This window comes from Oncorhynchus keta, unplaced genomic scaffold (genome assembly GCF_023373465.1).
Source record: "Oncorhynchus keta strain PuntledgeMale-10-30-2019 unplaced genomic scaffold, Oket_V2 Un_contig_8208_pilon_pilon, whole genome shotgun sequence".
NCBI lineage: Eukaryota > Metazoa > Chordata > Actinopteri > Salmoniformes > Salmonidae > Oncorhynchus > Oncorhynchus keta.
Genome location: NW_026289919.1, coordinates 61,359 through 73,608, shown reverse-complemented (window position 1 = coordinate 73,608; position 12,250 = coordinate 61,359). Strand labels below are relative to the sequence as shown.

At 39.7% G+C, this 12,250-nt stretch overlaps 1 protein-coding gene across 1 annotated transcript; it reads left to right on the top strand.

The window, feature by feature from the left end:
• The first annotated feature begins 341 nt into the window (after positions 1 to 341).
• On the top strand, positions 342 to 10,649 carry LOC127926766 (rho GTPase-activating protein gacV-like). Its single transcript, XM_052512325.1, has 3 exons — positions 342 to 753; positions 8,051 to 8,208; positions 10,581 to 10,649. The coding sequence occupies exons 1-3, from the start codon at positions 378 to 380 to the stop codon at positions 10,647 to 10,649; spliced, it is 603 nt and encodes a 200-aa protein (XP_052368285.1). The 5' UTR covers positions 342 to 377.
• Positions 10,650 to 12,250: the final 1,601 nt, after the last annotated feature.

The window sequence follows — 12,250 nt, the reverse complement described above, 5'->3', positions numbered from 1 at the left end:
ACTCAAGGCTTTGAGCGACACAGAATTTAGAAAAGCCACATTTTGAAAGATGACGTCCCCCACCGTAGCAGCGTAGCCTTCATGTCTTCTACGAAACCACGGGCCTTGATCGAGAGCATCAAGTCTATGCTGCATTGTGGGTAAACGGTGACTGGCTGACTGATTTATAAATAATAATGGGTAGTTATTTATGATGCAAGGTGATTTGTAAATCAGTCAGTCAGCAGTCAGCTGCACTGTCGGCTGCAATGTCGAACGAGCCCAAATTAATCAAAACCAATCAGGTGTTCAACGAAATGATTCATCAGACGTCATTGATCACGTGCTGCTGATAAAGGGACACTACTTTGAATTATACCGCTTAGCGACTTCAGTACATGCCTCATAGCTCCAGTCTCAAACTTAACCCGTTCCTGATTATGAAGAAGAGGTGGTCTGCCTGCTGGATGGAGAAAGACGCTCTCGTGGAAGAGGAGGCTGTTACAATACAAAAACAAGTAGAGGTTGAGGCTGTTACCGTGAAAGAAGAAGAGAAAGAGGTCTCAGTTAAAGAAGAGGAAGACTCGTTCATAGTCAAAGAGGGGGACGGCGACGTTTCAGTGAAAGAAGAAGAAGAAGAAGAAGAGGAGGGGGAGGTGACTGTCACATCGGAAAATGAAGAAGAGGAGGAAACTGGATATCAGGGCCCGGTTTCCCAAGCGCATCTTAAGGCGTCCGATGGTTCTAACGATGAACCGGCCCTGATTAACCCTAGTAAGTACTGTCTTAACAGAAGCACAAACTCTGCAGTTGTTGAACTGATGTGTGGTGTTAATGGGGAAATTTGCAATTGCTACATCCATATTTTGACTTTTAAATGTATTTATAGGCATTGATTCTTGAAGAATATAACGCATGCCTCATGAGCTTAGTTCAACTGTTTACCCCATCAGAACCCCAAATAAGCTTTTTTTTTTACTCCGGTGTTTAGAAACAATGTAAACCAACACTGTATAGCCTCAACATGGTTAAAACTATAATGTTGATATCATGGATGGTCAGTCTATGAATTTGAGTAGTTACATTTCTCCAGCCCCATCCATCATCTTATTACCAAAATAGTGGTGTAATTACAGCTTTGTTATTGGTTGATTGAATGTTGTGTTTTTTTTTTAAAGGGGCCACCTAGTTTTTCAACAAACAAAATGGCTGCCCAGAGACCTGAGCTGTGTTAGAATACTCATACTAACCGTACTGTTTGTGATGTTAATTGAGTATATAGTTTGCTTATTATAGTATGATGTAGTTAGTATGCCAAAAGTTCCCGGATGTCGTACTAAATTCACCAAAATATGAAATATACACGCAGTACCTTACGGCCCATAATGCAATTCTTCAGGAAATGGGCGTGACTTCACATCGATTTCAGATTTGAAAAAAATGGAGGAAAATATTCAGCCAAAGTCCAACGAGAGTGGATACAAATGAACTGCTTTAAAAACCTGTTGGTACTAGGGGGCAGTATTTTCATTTTTGGAAAAATAATGTTCCCAAATTAAACAGGATATTTTGTCAGGACAAGATGCTAGAATATGCATATAATTGACAGCTTAGGATAGAACACACTCTAAAGTTACAAAAACTGTAATAAATATTGTCTGTGAGTATAACATAACTGATGTTACAGGCGAAAGCCTGAGAAAAATCCAATCTGGAAGTTATCTTTTGAAAGCCCTGCGTTCCGATGCGTCCCTATTGAGCTGTGAACCAGATTACGCTTTCTACGTACAGCAGTACAGTTTCTCCAATCGCTTCTACTGAGAAACCAATTGTCCCGGTTGATATATTATCGAATAGATATTTGAAAAACACATTGAGGATTGATTATAAACAACAGAAGCTAATTGTTTAAATGTTTCTGTCGATATTATGAAGCTAGTTGTTTAAATGTTTATGTCAATATTTTGAAAATATGAGATTACAGGATGATAAAAGCCTAAACTGTATAAATCCAATATATTTCACTAATTAACAAAAGGCTGTAATATAATGTAATACTGTAATATATAAATCCAATATATTTCACTTGTGATTTTCATGAATAGGAATATTTTCTAGGAAGATTTATGTCCGTTGCGTTATGCTAATTAGTGTGGGATGGGGTGTCACTAGAGGTTAAATAATTATGACAAATGTTGAGCAATGTAATAAAGTAATGACTTTACAAATAAGTTACGTTACACGTTATGTTAGCTACACTATCCTTACAAAACGCATAGCATATCTTTACAGCAGTATGTATCGGTATGTTAACTAGCTACCTAACGTTAGTTGGCTACTTATACTTCAAACTTGCCAGTATAGTAACTATAAGTAAAATGGTAAGAGTGTGTTTTTCTCTGATTTGTGTTTAGCAAGCTATCCAACGTTAGCCAGTTAGCTTGGGTGCTTCACTGTCATTGTGAGGTCAGAACGCTTGGATCGACCCTCAGCCATATAGTATTAGTTTACAAACAGTGGTGTTACACAAGCTTATGTTTTGGTTTCTGGTGGGGTAATACGGCTGAAACATTTGAGGCACATGTAAGTTATATTCTATAAGAATCAATGGTTATATATTAAATGGGTCTTTCTATAACTGCCAGTGTAGATTTCCTGTTAGGGTCAAATTGTTAAGAGCTGTTGATAAGTCATTAGCTGTGTTAGAATACTCATACTAACCATACTATTTGTGATGTTAATTGAGTATATAGTATGCTTATTGGTCATAGTGTGATATAGTTAGTATGCCAAAAGTTTCCCGGATGTCATACTGGTTATATAGTAAATGGGTCTTTCTATAACTGCCAGTGTAGATTTCCTGTTGGGGTCAAATTGTTAAAGCTGTTGATAAGTCATTGAATAATATTCTGGCAATTATTTTCATGCCATTACATTAAAATCGAAAGATTGACTTTTCTTAGCAAGGTGTTGCTTAAATAATGTTAGCTGCTAATCGCTAGTTAGCGGGCTAGCTAGCTTGCTAAATGTATTAAGAGTCAGAGCAAACGTAGCTAGCTAATACTGCCTGGTACCAGTGCTGTTGTAGGCCTAGATAAGCATGTTTGTGCAGCGGTATCTTATCAGAGAGGAGTAAGCGAAGTATGAATATGTTGGCTAGCTAGCCGGCTACATGAACTAAGAAAACAACATGTAATGTAACATCTAATTAGGGTCAACTGGAAACACTGACCATCACTTTGGTTCCTACCATGTCTTCTTCTCTGAGGTTTATCAGACTATGCTCATCAAGTGTATTGCTGCCACCTACTGTACGGGGTTGTAAAAAAATAACCAAAACACAAAAAAAATTGGGATTAACAAATCATACTAATTACGTAAAATAAACACTTACCAAGTTCACTCCATAACCCTGAATTTCAAACAAAAATGGTACTATTCAGATCCCCACACAGGTTCATGAACCTGAGAGGGCTGGAACGTCTTCATTCCGTTCTCCCTGTAACATTTAGTCTGAAGTCCTGGAGATCCAGAAATCCATTTGCCGCCTTCACAATGATGTCTAGCTTCTTAGATGTTTTATTAGTTTATTATTAAAGCAATTTATCACTCTGGCAGTGAGGGCAAATCAAACCAATTTTGTTGTAGAAACTCCTCCAAGCTAATGCAGAAACTGCTAGTTTTGGACGAAGGTTACGAATAATTTATTAATGCAATCTATAAACACAACAAAGTCCACCTTGTTCACTATTGGTGTGTTGGGATCCTTCTCCTGCATGGCTTCACTGTAGACTGTGGGACATGAACTACCTTCTCCTCTCTACTCCTTCAGCTATTTTCACTGCCTCCACGTAGGACACCTGCTGGATGGGCCTGATCATCCTAGCTACTACAACCTCCTTCATTCGTACAGGGCACTCCGGGAACTTGGGAACGTGATTCCCATCACAATTACAACATGCTTCATCTGACTATGACATATTTATTCCTTCGACAAGCACTTGCCACATGTCCAACCTTTTTACAATTGTAACACTGCAGTGGTTCTGTATATCTCACTTACCCAGGTTTTACATCAGATGGGAGAACCACTTCACCAAACCACAGTAAAACCTTCTGTGTATCAGTCGTTTTAATCCACATGAGTCTACCTGAAATGTTTAACCTAAACCACACAAAGCTTTCTCCTTTTGCGCTGTTGACACACAATCGGCATCATACCACTCCTGGTCACTCGAACCGATTCCACTTCACCATCTTTGAGACCGTTAACAGGTCACCCACAAAAACATCCTTGCTGATGATTCCCACTCTGACCCTAAACTGCTGTTCATTACCAACTTTAGCCCTTTTCACTCCACTGTTCTTCACCATCGTCCACTCAGTCTCACCAACTGTACTCCCGCCAAGATAATCCCTCAATGCTTCCTCCATTGCTCCTCCAGTCATCCCCTGGACTCCCTCGCTCTGTGCTGTGAAAGATGTGAGTTTGTGTTCTCAAAGTAGCATCTATATTGTTGTCATTCCAGCACATCTGTTGTTTATCCAACTTGTTAACCCTTTCGTCTGCACTACTTGCTGTCATTTCCCTTCCTGATTTTCCTCTCTTGGATGTCTCCACCATGCTCCTACTCTGTCAGTAATTCCTCCCTGGTTTATTAATTGGTAGTCATGTCAAACAACAATATATTAAAGGTGCTGTACATTCTATTCCAAATCTAGAATTAGAATCGTCATTATGTTTCCATGATTTCAACAGTTTACCAGTTAACTAAGCCTATAATGTGGAAACCAAGGATGTGGATAGCAATGAACTTGAAGCTCTCAACCTGCTCCACTACAACCCCTTTGATGAGAATGGGGGCGTGCTCAGTGTTTAGTTCCAGGGTCCTTCGCTTAGTGATGCTCTTTGAAGGACTATAGTGTTGGACGCTGAGCTGTAGTCAATGAACAGCATTCTCACATAGGTGTTCCTTTTGTCCAGGTGGGAAAGGGCAGTGTGGAGTGCAGTAGAGATTGCATCATCTGTGGATCTGTTGGGGCGGTATGCAAATTGGAGTGGGTCTAGGGTTTCTGGGATAATGGTGTTGATGTGAGCCATGACCAGCCTTTCAAAGCACTTCATGGCTACAGACGTGTAGTCATTTAGGCAGGTTGCCTTAGTCCCTTTGCCCAAGAACTCTATGGTGGTCTGCTTGAAACATGTTGGTTTTACAGACTCAAACAGGGGTTGAAAATGTCAGTGAAGACCCTTGCCAGTTGGTCAGCGCATGCTTGGAGCACACGTCTTGGTAATCCGTCTGGCCCTGCGGCCTTGTGAATGTTAACCTTTTTAAAGGTCTTACTCACATCGGCTGCGGAGAGCGTGATCACAAAGTCGTCCGAAATGGTGTTACTTACCTCGACGCGAGCATAGAAGTTATGTAGCGCGTCTTGTAGGCTTGTCACTGGGCAGCTGTCTGCTGTGCTTCCCTTTGTAGTCTGATTTGGCAAGCCTGACACAATCGACGAGGGTTGGAGCCGATGTTCAAGGGGTATAGCAGGGTAGCAGTAATACTTTGAGATTTGTCCACAAAGGGGTACCCCTCCCATAGGTGGCTCATTATTGGGATTCATTGCTGATTGCTACCTGTAGCTCACTATGAAGTGTCTATGGATACAGGTTAAGGGCCCTGTTGGAGATTGCTGGTTGGTAGCTGATTCGAGGGAACAAGCAGGGTTGGACACGGCCATGTTATTACCCCACACAGTCTCTGTAGTTCATATGAACCCCGTTCCTGGGAATTAGATTTGATTAAAAATCATCCCAGTCTGTTACCACAGAAGGGGTCCGCTTGTCCCATTTCTAGCTAGCTTACGAGGCGAGGCGCCTTGTCACTAGAGTCAGTTTATTTTGGTACTGTCCATATGTAGCTTGTTTTTGGTCACAGAATGGCTGAATAAGTGCAACATTTTACCTGGAGCTAACTATGCAGAGCATATCGCATGTCAAATGACTTTAGCTTCCCTCCAGGTCTGAGGACACACTCTCTCTAGTAGGCTTAAATTAAAGATACGGAAAATAGGATTGGCAATATAGTCCGCTATTATCCTCAGTAATTTTCCATCTAGATTGTCAGACCCTGGTGGCTTGTCATTGTTGATGGACAACAATAATTTTTTCACCTCTTCCACACTTACTTTACGGAATTCTAAATTACAATGCTTGTCTTTCATAATTTGGTCAGATATACTTGGAAGTGTAGTGTCAGCGTTTGTTGCTGGTATGACATGCCTACGTTTGCTAATCTTGCCAATGAAAAAGTCATAAAAGTAGTGGGTTTTGTGATGAATGAGCCATCTGATTCAGTTCATTTTTTCCAACATTGTATGTAAGTTTCTGAAAAGCTTTTTACTATCATTCTTTGTCATTTATCTTTGTTTCAATTTTTATTCTTTTTATTCAGTTTAGTCACATGATTTCTCAATTTGCAGGACGTTTGCCAATCGGTTGTACAGCCAGACTTATTTGCCATTCCTTTTGCCTCATCCTTCTCAACCATGCCATTTTTCAATTCCTCATCATTCCACTGGGATTTAACAGCTTTTACAGTCATTTTCTTAATGGGTTCATGCTTATTAGTAACTGGAATAAGCAATTTCATAAATGCGTGCAGCTTCTGGTTGCTCCTCATTACACACCACAGAGCAGCAAATATTCTTTACATCATCAACATAGGAATCACCTGTTTTTATTAAATAATTGAGACACACAAATAACTTGAGGGAACCAGAGATCAAAATAGCTGAACCATAAGAAGAAAAACCTCTTCTTCCTCCTCCTGTTGCTGCTGGCCTTAAATTCTGACGTTATGCTCCTGAAGTTTCCAGTAATAGACTACAACAGCAGTCGGCAACGTTTTCCATTTGAAGTGCAAATTTATCTGACCATTTCTACTGATCTGCTGCCAGTTATGATTTTCATATTCACATTTTACTGGAACAATTTAATTTATAATCGTATCTCAAAATCATTGTCTGTGATTAATCTACATTCTATATAAATAGAAATAAACATTATTTAGATTTATATAATGTTTTATTGCCATTGCCAACTATGTAAAATAGCCTACCTAAAGCCAACAAATTAAAACATCTAGAAAATATCCAGATAAAAATAAATCACATTGGCTGAGCATGGCCTGTCTACATAGTTGATACACTGTTTAAAGTTCTATCACCTAGGTCTGTCTGAAACAACATGATAAGCAACATTGTATAAAATATTCTGGCTTCTCAGTTTCCCACACCAGAGAGTTTGGGACAGACACAGCTGTAGGGTATTTGTGAAAGGGATAAGAAGTAATCAGGTATTGTATGACATTTCCACTGGATCAGAGCATTACATTTTTTTCCCTTTCATGTCGAGTGGTTATCAAGAGTGAGAGCTGGAAATATTTTACTCTAATCAATAGTTCCTCAAAGTATTTGTAAGACTTTGTTTACTTGCTGTTTGTGTTGAAGAAAAAATTACTTTGAGAAGCTCCAAGTCATTAGTGGTGGTGCGTTAATACTATCAGACATCCCCAAATGGTGCATCGCTCTCTGCCTTCTGTTCACTGAAACGCAATTTGGTTGCAGAAACTCCTCCATGCCAATAATGCGGAAACTGCTAGTTATACCAAGACCTACTGTAGGACCCATAACTTCACCTAACAACAACATAGACCTACTGAAAGGTGCCTATATTGGAGACCAAAAGTTGTCTGGCACACTGCTTAGGATTTCAACAACTTCAAAACGTATTTCTTACATACAATCGTCGATGTTACTACTAATGGGAAAACAAGACAAAATATGACCTTGTCCCAAATAGGTGCATTTCTCTGCCCTCTGTTCACTGTTAAAATGCAATTTGGTTGCAGAAACTCCTCCATGCTAATGACTGTCTTAAGACGAATGTCAAATAATTCACATTCATTCCAGACATCATTGTTTGAACAACATAATGGCTACGCTGTTGGCATCACCTTTTAGTGTATTTTTGCTGTTGTGGGCCTTAAACCACCTGTCTGACTTTTTGTTCACACAGGAGAGAGACCTGACTATCGTGGATCCTCTGGGGGCCTCAACAACCTCATGATGCTGACAGGGCAGAGAAGAGTCTCTCAAAACACCTCAAAAACACCAGCAGAGACCAAGAAACACCAGCAGAGACCCACAGGAAGAAATCTCATTGCTGCTCTGACTGTGGGAAAGGTTGCAAATCTTTTGTTAATCAGAACTTAAAATACACCAGAGAACACACACAGGAGAGAAACCTTATAGCTGTGATCAATGTGGGAGGAGTTTTACTACATCTAGCCATCTGACAGTACACCAGAGAACACACACAGGAGAGAAACCTTATAGCTGTGGTCAATGTGGGAGGAGTTTTACTACATCTAGCATTCTGACAGTTACACCAGAGAACACACACAGGAGAGAAACCTTATAGCTGTGATCAATGTGAGAAGAGTTTTCAATCTAGTCTGACATTACACCAGAGAACACACACAGGAGAAACCTTATATCTGTGATCAATGTGGGAGGAGTTTTGTTAACATCTAGCCATCTGACTCAACACCAGAGAACACACACAGGAGAGAAACCTTATAGCTGTGATCAATGTGATAGGAGTTTTGTTCTGAAAGCCAATCTGACTCACACCAGAGAACACACAGGAGAGAAGCCTTTTAGCTGTGATCAATGTGAGAGAGTTTTCCTAATGAGCCAGTCACAATGTACACACACAGGAATGTTTGTGACATTGTAGTAGGAGTTTTTAATGATGTCACAATGTACACACACAGGAAGAAGTTGTAACTGTGATCAATGTAGGGAGTTTTTAATAGTTCACACCAGTCACAATGTGAGAGATACTCTGATAAAAGATCTCTGAAAACATCAGAAAATACATACATGAAGAAGTTGTTTCATGATATCACTGAAATAATGTCACAATGTAGAATGTTTTAACATTGTAGTAGGAGTGTTTTAATGATGTCACAATGTAGAATGTTTTAACATTGTAGTAGGAGTATTTTAATGATGTCACAATGTAGAATGTTTTAACATTGTAGTAGGAGTATTTTAATGATGTTCTACCTTATCGTTTACCCTGTTCAATTGATTGCAGCATGATATGGATATTAACCTCAGGGGGAAATCCAGGCTCTGAATTGAAAGAGTATTATTAAACAAAAAGTGACTAACAAAAAAAAGAGCTGTGTTACACTTACTGTGTTGGTGACCCACTTTAATCAACATGCAGCACTTCAACATGTAGGGAGCTGTTTTCTTCAAGTGGAAAAAAAATGCATGTAATATGATAATTGTTGCAGATGTTTGTGTATATACACACATGAAAACAGTATAATAAATTGGTCTATAATCAATTTTATTAACAATCTGACATCACTCCAGTATTTCTTGACAACATTCAAATTCTAATTGTCTTTATTCCCGTACTGGGCAGTCAAAATGTTTGCGTTTAGTCAGTGAGTTGCCATGGATCACAATTTATTTTGACTGCACGTTTTTCCTGTATTGGAGATTTAGTTTTGTTTGGGCTCGTTCCAAGGGGACGAGAGTTCTAGAAGCTAGTGAGTTTTAGGATTCTATAGAAAGAAAAATGAGAAAATATACGATTGTATATTATTATTTAGAAATGCGTGTTTTTTCTTTTTAATTGTTGATAGCCAGTAGACACTGTTTATATTGGACAAGGTGAAGCATTGTAGTTGATTATAATGTAAAATGGGAGTTGTTTTCTGGTGGTGAGCAAACTTGTCCAACACAAATATAGGATAGTGGTGGTGGAATGACAGATTTGTTATTGTTTGAACTGCAGATTGCTGGGTTGTGTGGGTTTTTTAAACAGCAACAAAATGGCTGCCCAGAGACTTGGTTTGGTTAACTGCTGAGGGATGGGGGAAGGAGAAGTGTTACCACACTCAAATTCTTAGAGAAGGCTATTGTAGCAACCGTAACCCAACACCCAGTGACCTCATCAAGAAGTTCAGAAATCTTGGCGTAAGGTATTGGCTTGACAGTTGCTGGACCCAGGTTTGAGTTCAGCCCAGGGCTACCCCCTGAATTCAATACACTATGAATACAAGGACTGGCCATCCATGAGGTCAAAATGATTGTTTTAAACAGATTTTGAGGCTACATAGTATGTTCTATAATTGCCAGTGTAGATTTCCTGTGAGGGCAAATTATTAGAGCTGTTGATAAGTCATTGTCAGCCATTTTTTTTCATGCCCTTACATTAAAGGCAAGACATACCTAGATTCAATTACATTCATGAATTGGTTTGAAACCTTTGTTTTGGTGCCTTGAAGGATTTGTAAAATATGGTTTGTCATGAATCACTTTTTTAAAAAGTATTTAAATGTAACCTTTATTTAACTAGGCAAATCAGTTAAGAACAAAATCTTATTTACAATGACTGCGTACCCTGGACGATGCTGGGCCAATTGTGCGCCGCCCTATGAGACTCCCAATCACGGCCGGTTATGATACAGCCTGGATTTGATCCACGGTCAACCAAGAGTCATCTGTAATTTCTACCAATCTAGGAGGGAGCCGGTCATCAACACAACCTGAGGGAGGAGGGAGCCGGTCATCGACACAACCTCAACGACTAGGAGGGAGCCGGTCATCGACACAACCTGACTAGGAGGGAGCACAACCTGACTAGGAGGGAGCATCAACACAACCTGACGTCGACACAACCTGACTAGGAGGGAGCCGGTCGTCGACACAACCTGACTAGGAGGGAGCCGGTTTTAGGAGGGAGCCGGTTTTTTAATTTTTATTTTTTATTTTACTCGGCAAGTCAGTTAAGAACACATTCTTATTTTCAATGATGGCTTAGGAACAGTGGGTTAACTGCCTTGTTCAGGGGCAGAACAAACGATTTGTACCTTGTCAGCTCGGGGAACCGATCTTGCAACCTAAGGGTTTAGTATCCTGTTACCCTCTTCCTGTCAAACCAGAAGATGTAAGCATTGGAGAGGAGGATTGTCCAAAGTGGGGTATATATACTTGTGATGGTGAGAACACATTTTTGTCTGAATTACAGCTGTAAAGACACTTTGGGAATATTTAAACATGGTTAAGCTTCTCTAGTGTCCGTGAGTTATTCACTCTGAAAAATTAGAACCTAACACTATAATTAGTGTTCACTGAAGTAGGGAAACGAGGTACAACGCCTGTTTGTCCCTACCCCTTCCTGGGTCGGTGAAGAGCGGTATTAAACTTAAGGAATAAATCCGAGCCTCACACTCATCACCTGTAGAAGGTTTTGTTTTTTTGTATTCTGAAATGCACTCGAACTATGTATCATTCAGTGGCTCCTTATGTTAAGCTTGAAAAACAGTTTTCGTGGGAACAGAAATACTAAATAATTTCTGAGTTTGCTAAATCCAATGGTTTTTAACTGAGTGTCATCTTGTAATCAATTATTGGTATTCATTTCTGACCAATTATTGGTATTCATTTCCTACCTGTAGCTCACTATGAGGCGTCTAGTGATACAGGTTAAGGGCCCTGTTGGAGATTGGTGGTTGGTAGCGGAATCGAGGGAACAAGCAGGGTTGGACACGGCCATGTCATTATCCCACACAGTCTCTGTGGTTCATATGAACCCCATTCCTGGGAATTAGATTTCTAACTATGCCTGGTTGTTATAGAAAAAGTAATTAGGGGAAAACTATTTAGAAACCTGAAATAAAATAACAAACCGGTTTGAAAAATGAAAACTATTCCAAAACTAGTAAGACGTGTTTGTTGTTGTAAATGTTATATATTTTTTGTCTTTTTTGTATGTATTGCAATACATTTCAATCTCTTTTTCCATGTTTAAATTAAATAAACCTTCCGGCAACCCGTCTCACCAATGTGATATGGATCTGCTATTTTTTTAGAGCTTATAGCTAGAACCTCCATCAGCAACTAACCAGCTAATTAGCTACTAGCTATTTAGTCATTGTTAGCCACTGCTTCCGGCCTTTAACTTTTTTTTAGCTCAAACACCAGCCGCTTTTAGCCTGGATAATACCTGCCAGTCTACACAGCGCGATATCATCCATGAGCATATCGGACTGTTTTTCTCCACTACATCACCGTATTCCTGCCGTAAGCTCTGGACCATTACACTGGATAATCGCAGCTTGCTAGCTGCTACCGAGTGGCTCAGCCCCGAAGCTAGCCTTGAACCAGAGCAACTTTTCAGAGAAGTATGGAA

What these genes read in the sequence shown, in the direction of transcription:
- LOC127926766 (XM_052512325.1), top strand. Translation starts at nt 378, where the DNA reads ATGCCTCATAGCTCCAGTCTCAAACTTAACCCGTTCCTGATTATGAAG. An exon ending in ACCGGCCCTGATTAACCCTA is followed by an intron (nt 754 to 8,050) that starts GTAAGTACTGTC and finishes TTGTTCACACAG; the next exon opens with GAGAGAGACCTGACTATCGT. An exon ending in ATCTCATTGCTGCTCTGACT is followed by an intron (nt 8,209 to 10,580) that starts GTGGGAAAGGTT and finishes CTACCAATCTAG; the next exon opens with GAGGGAGCCGGTCATCAACA.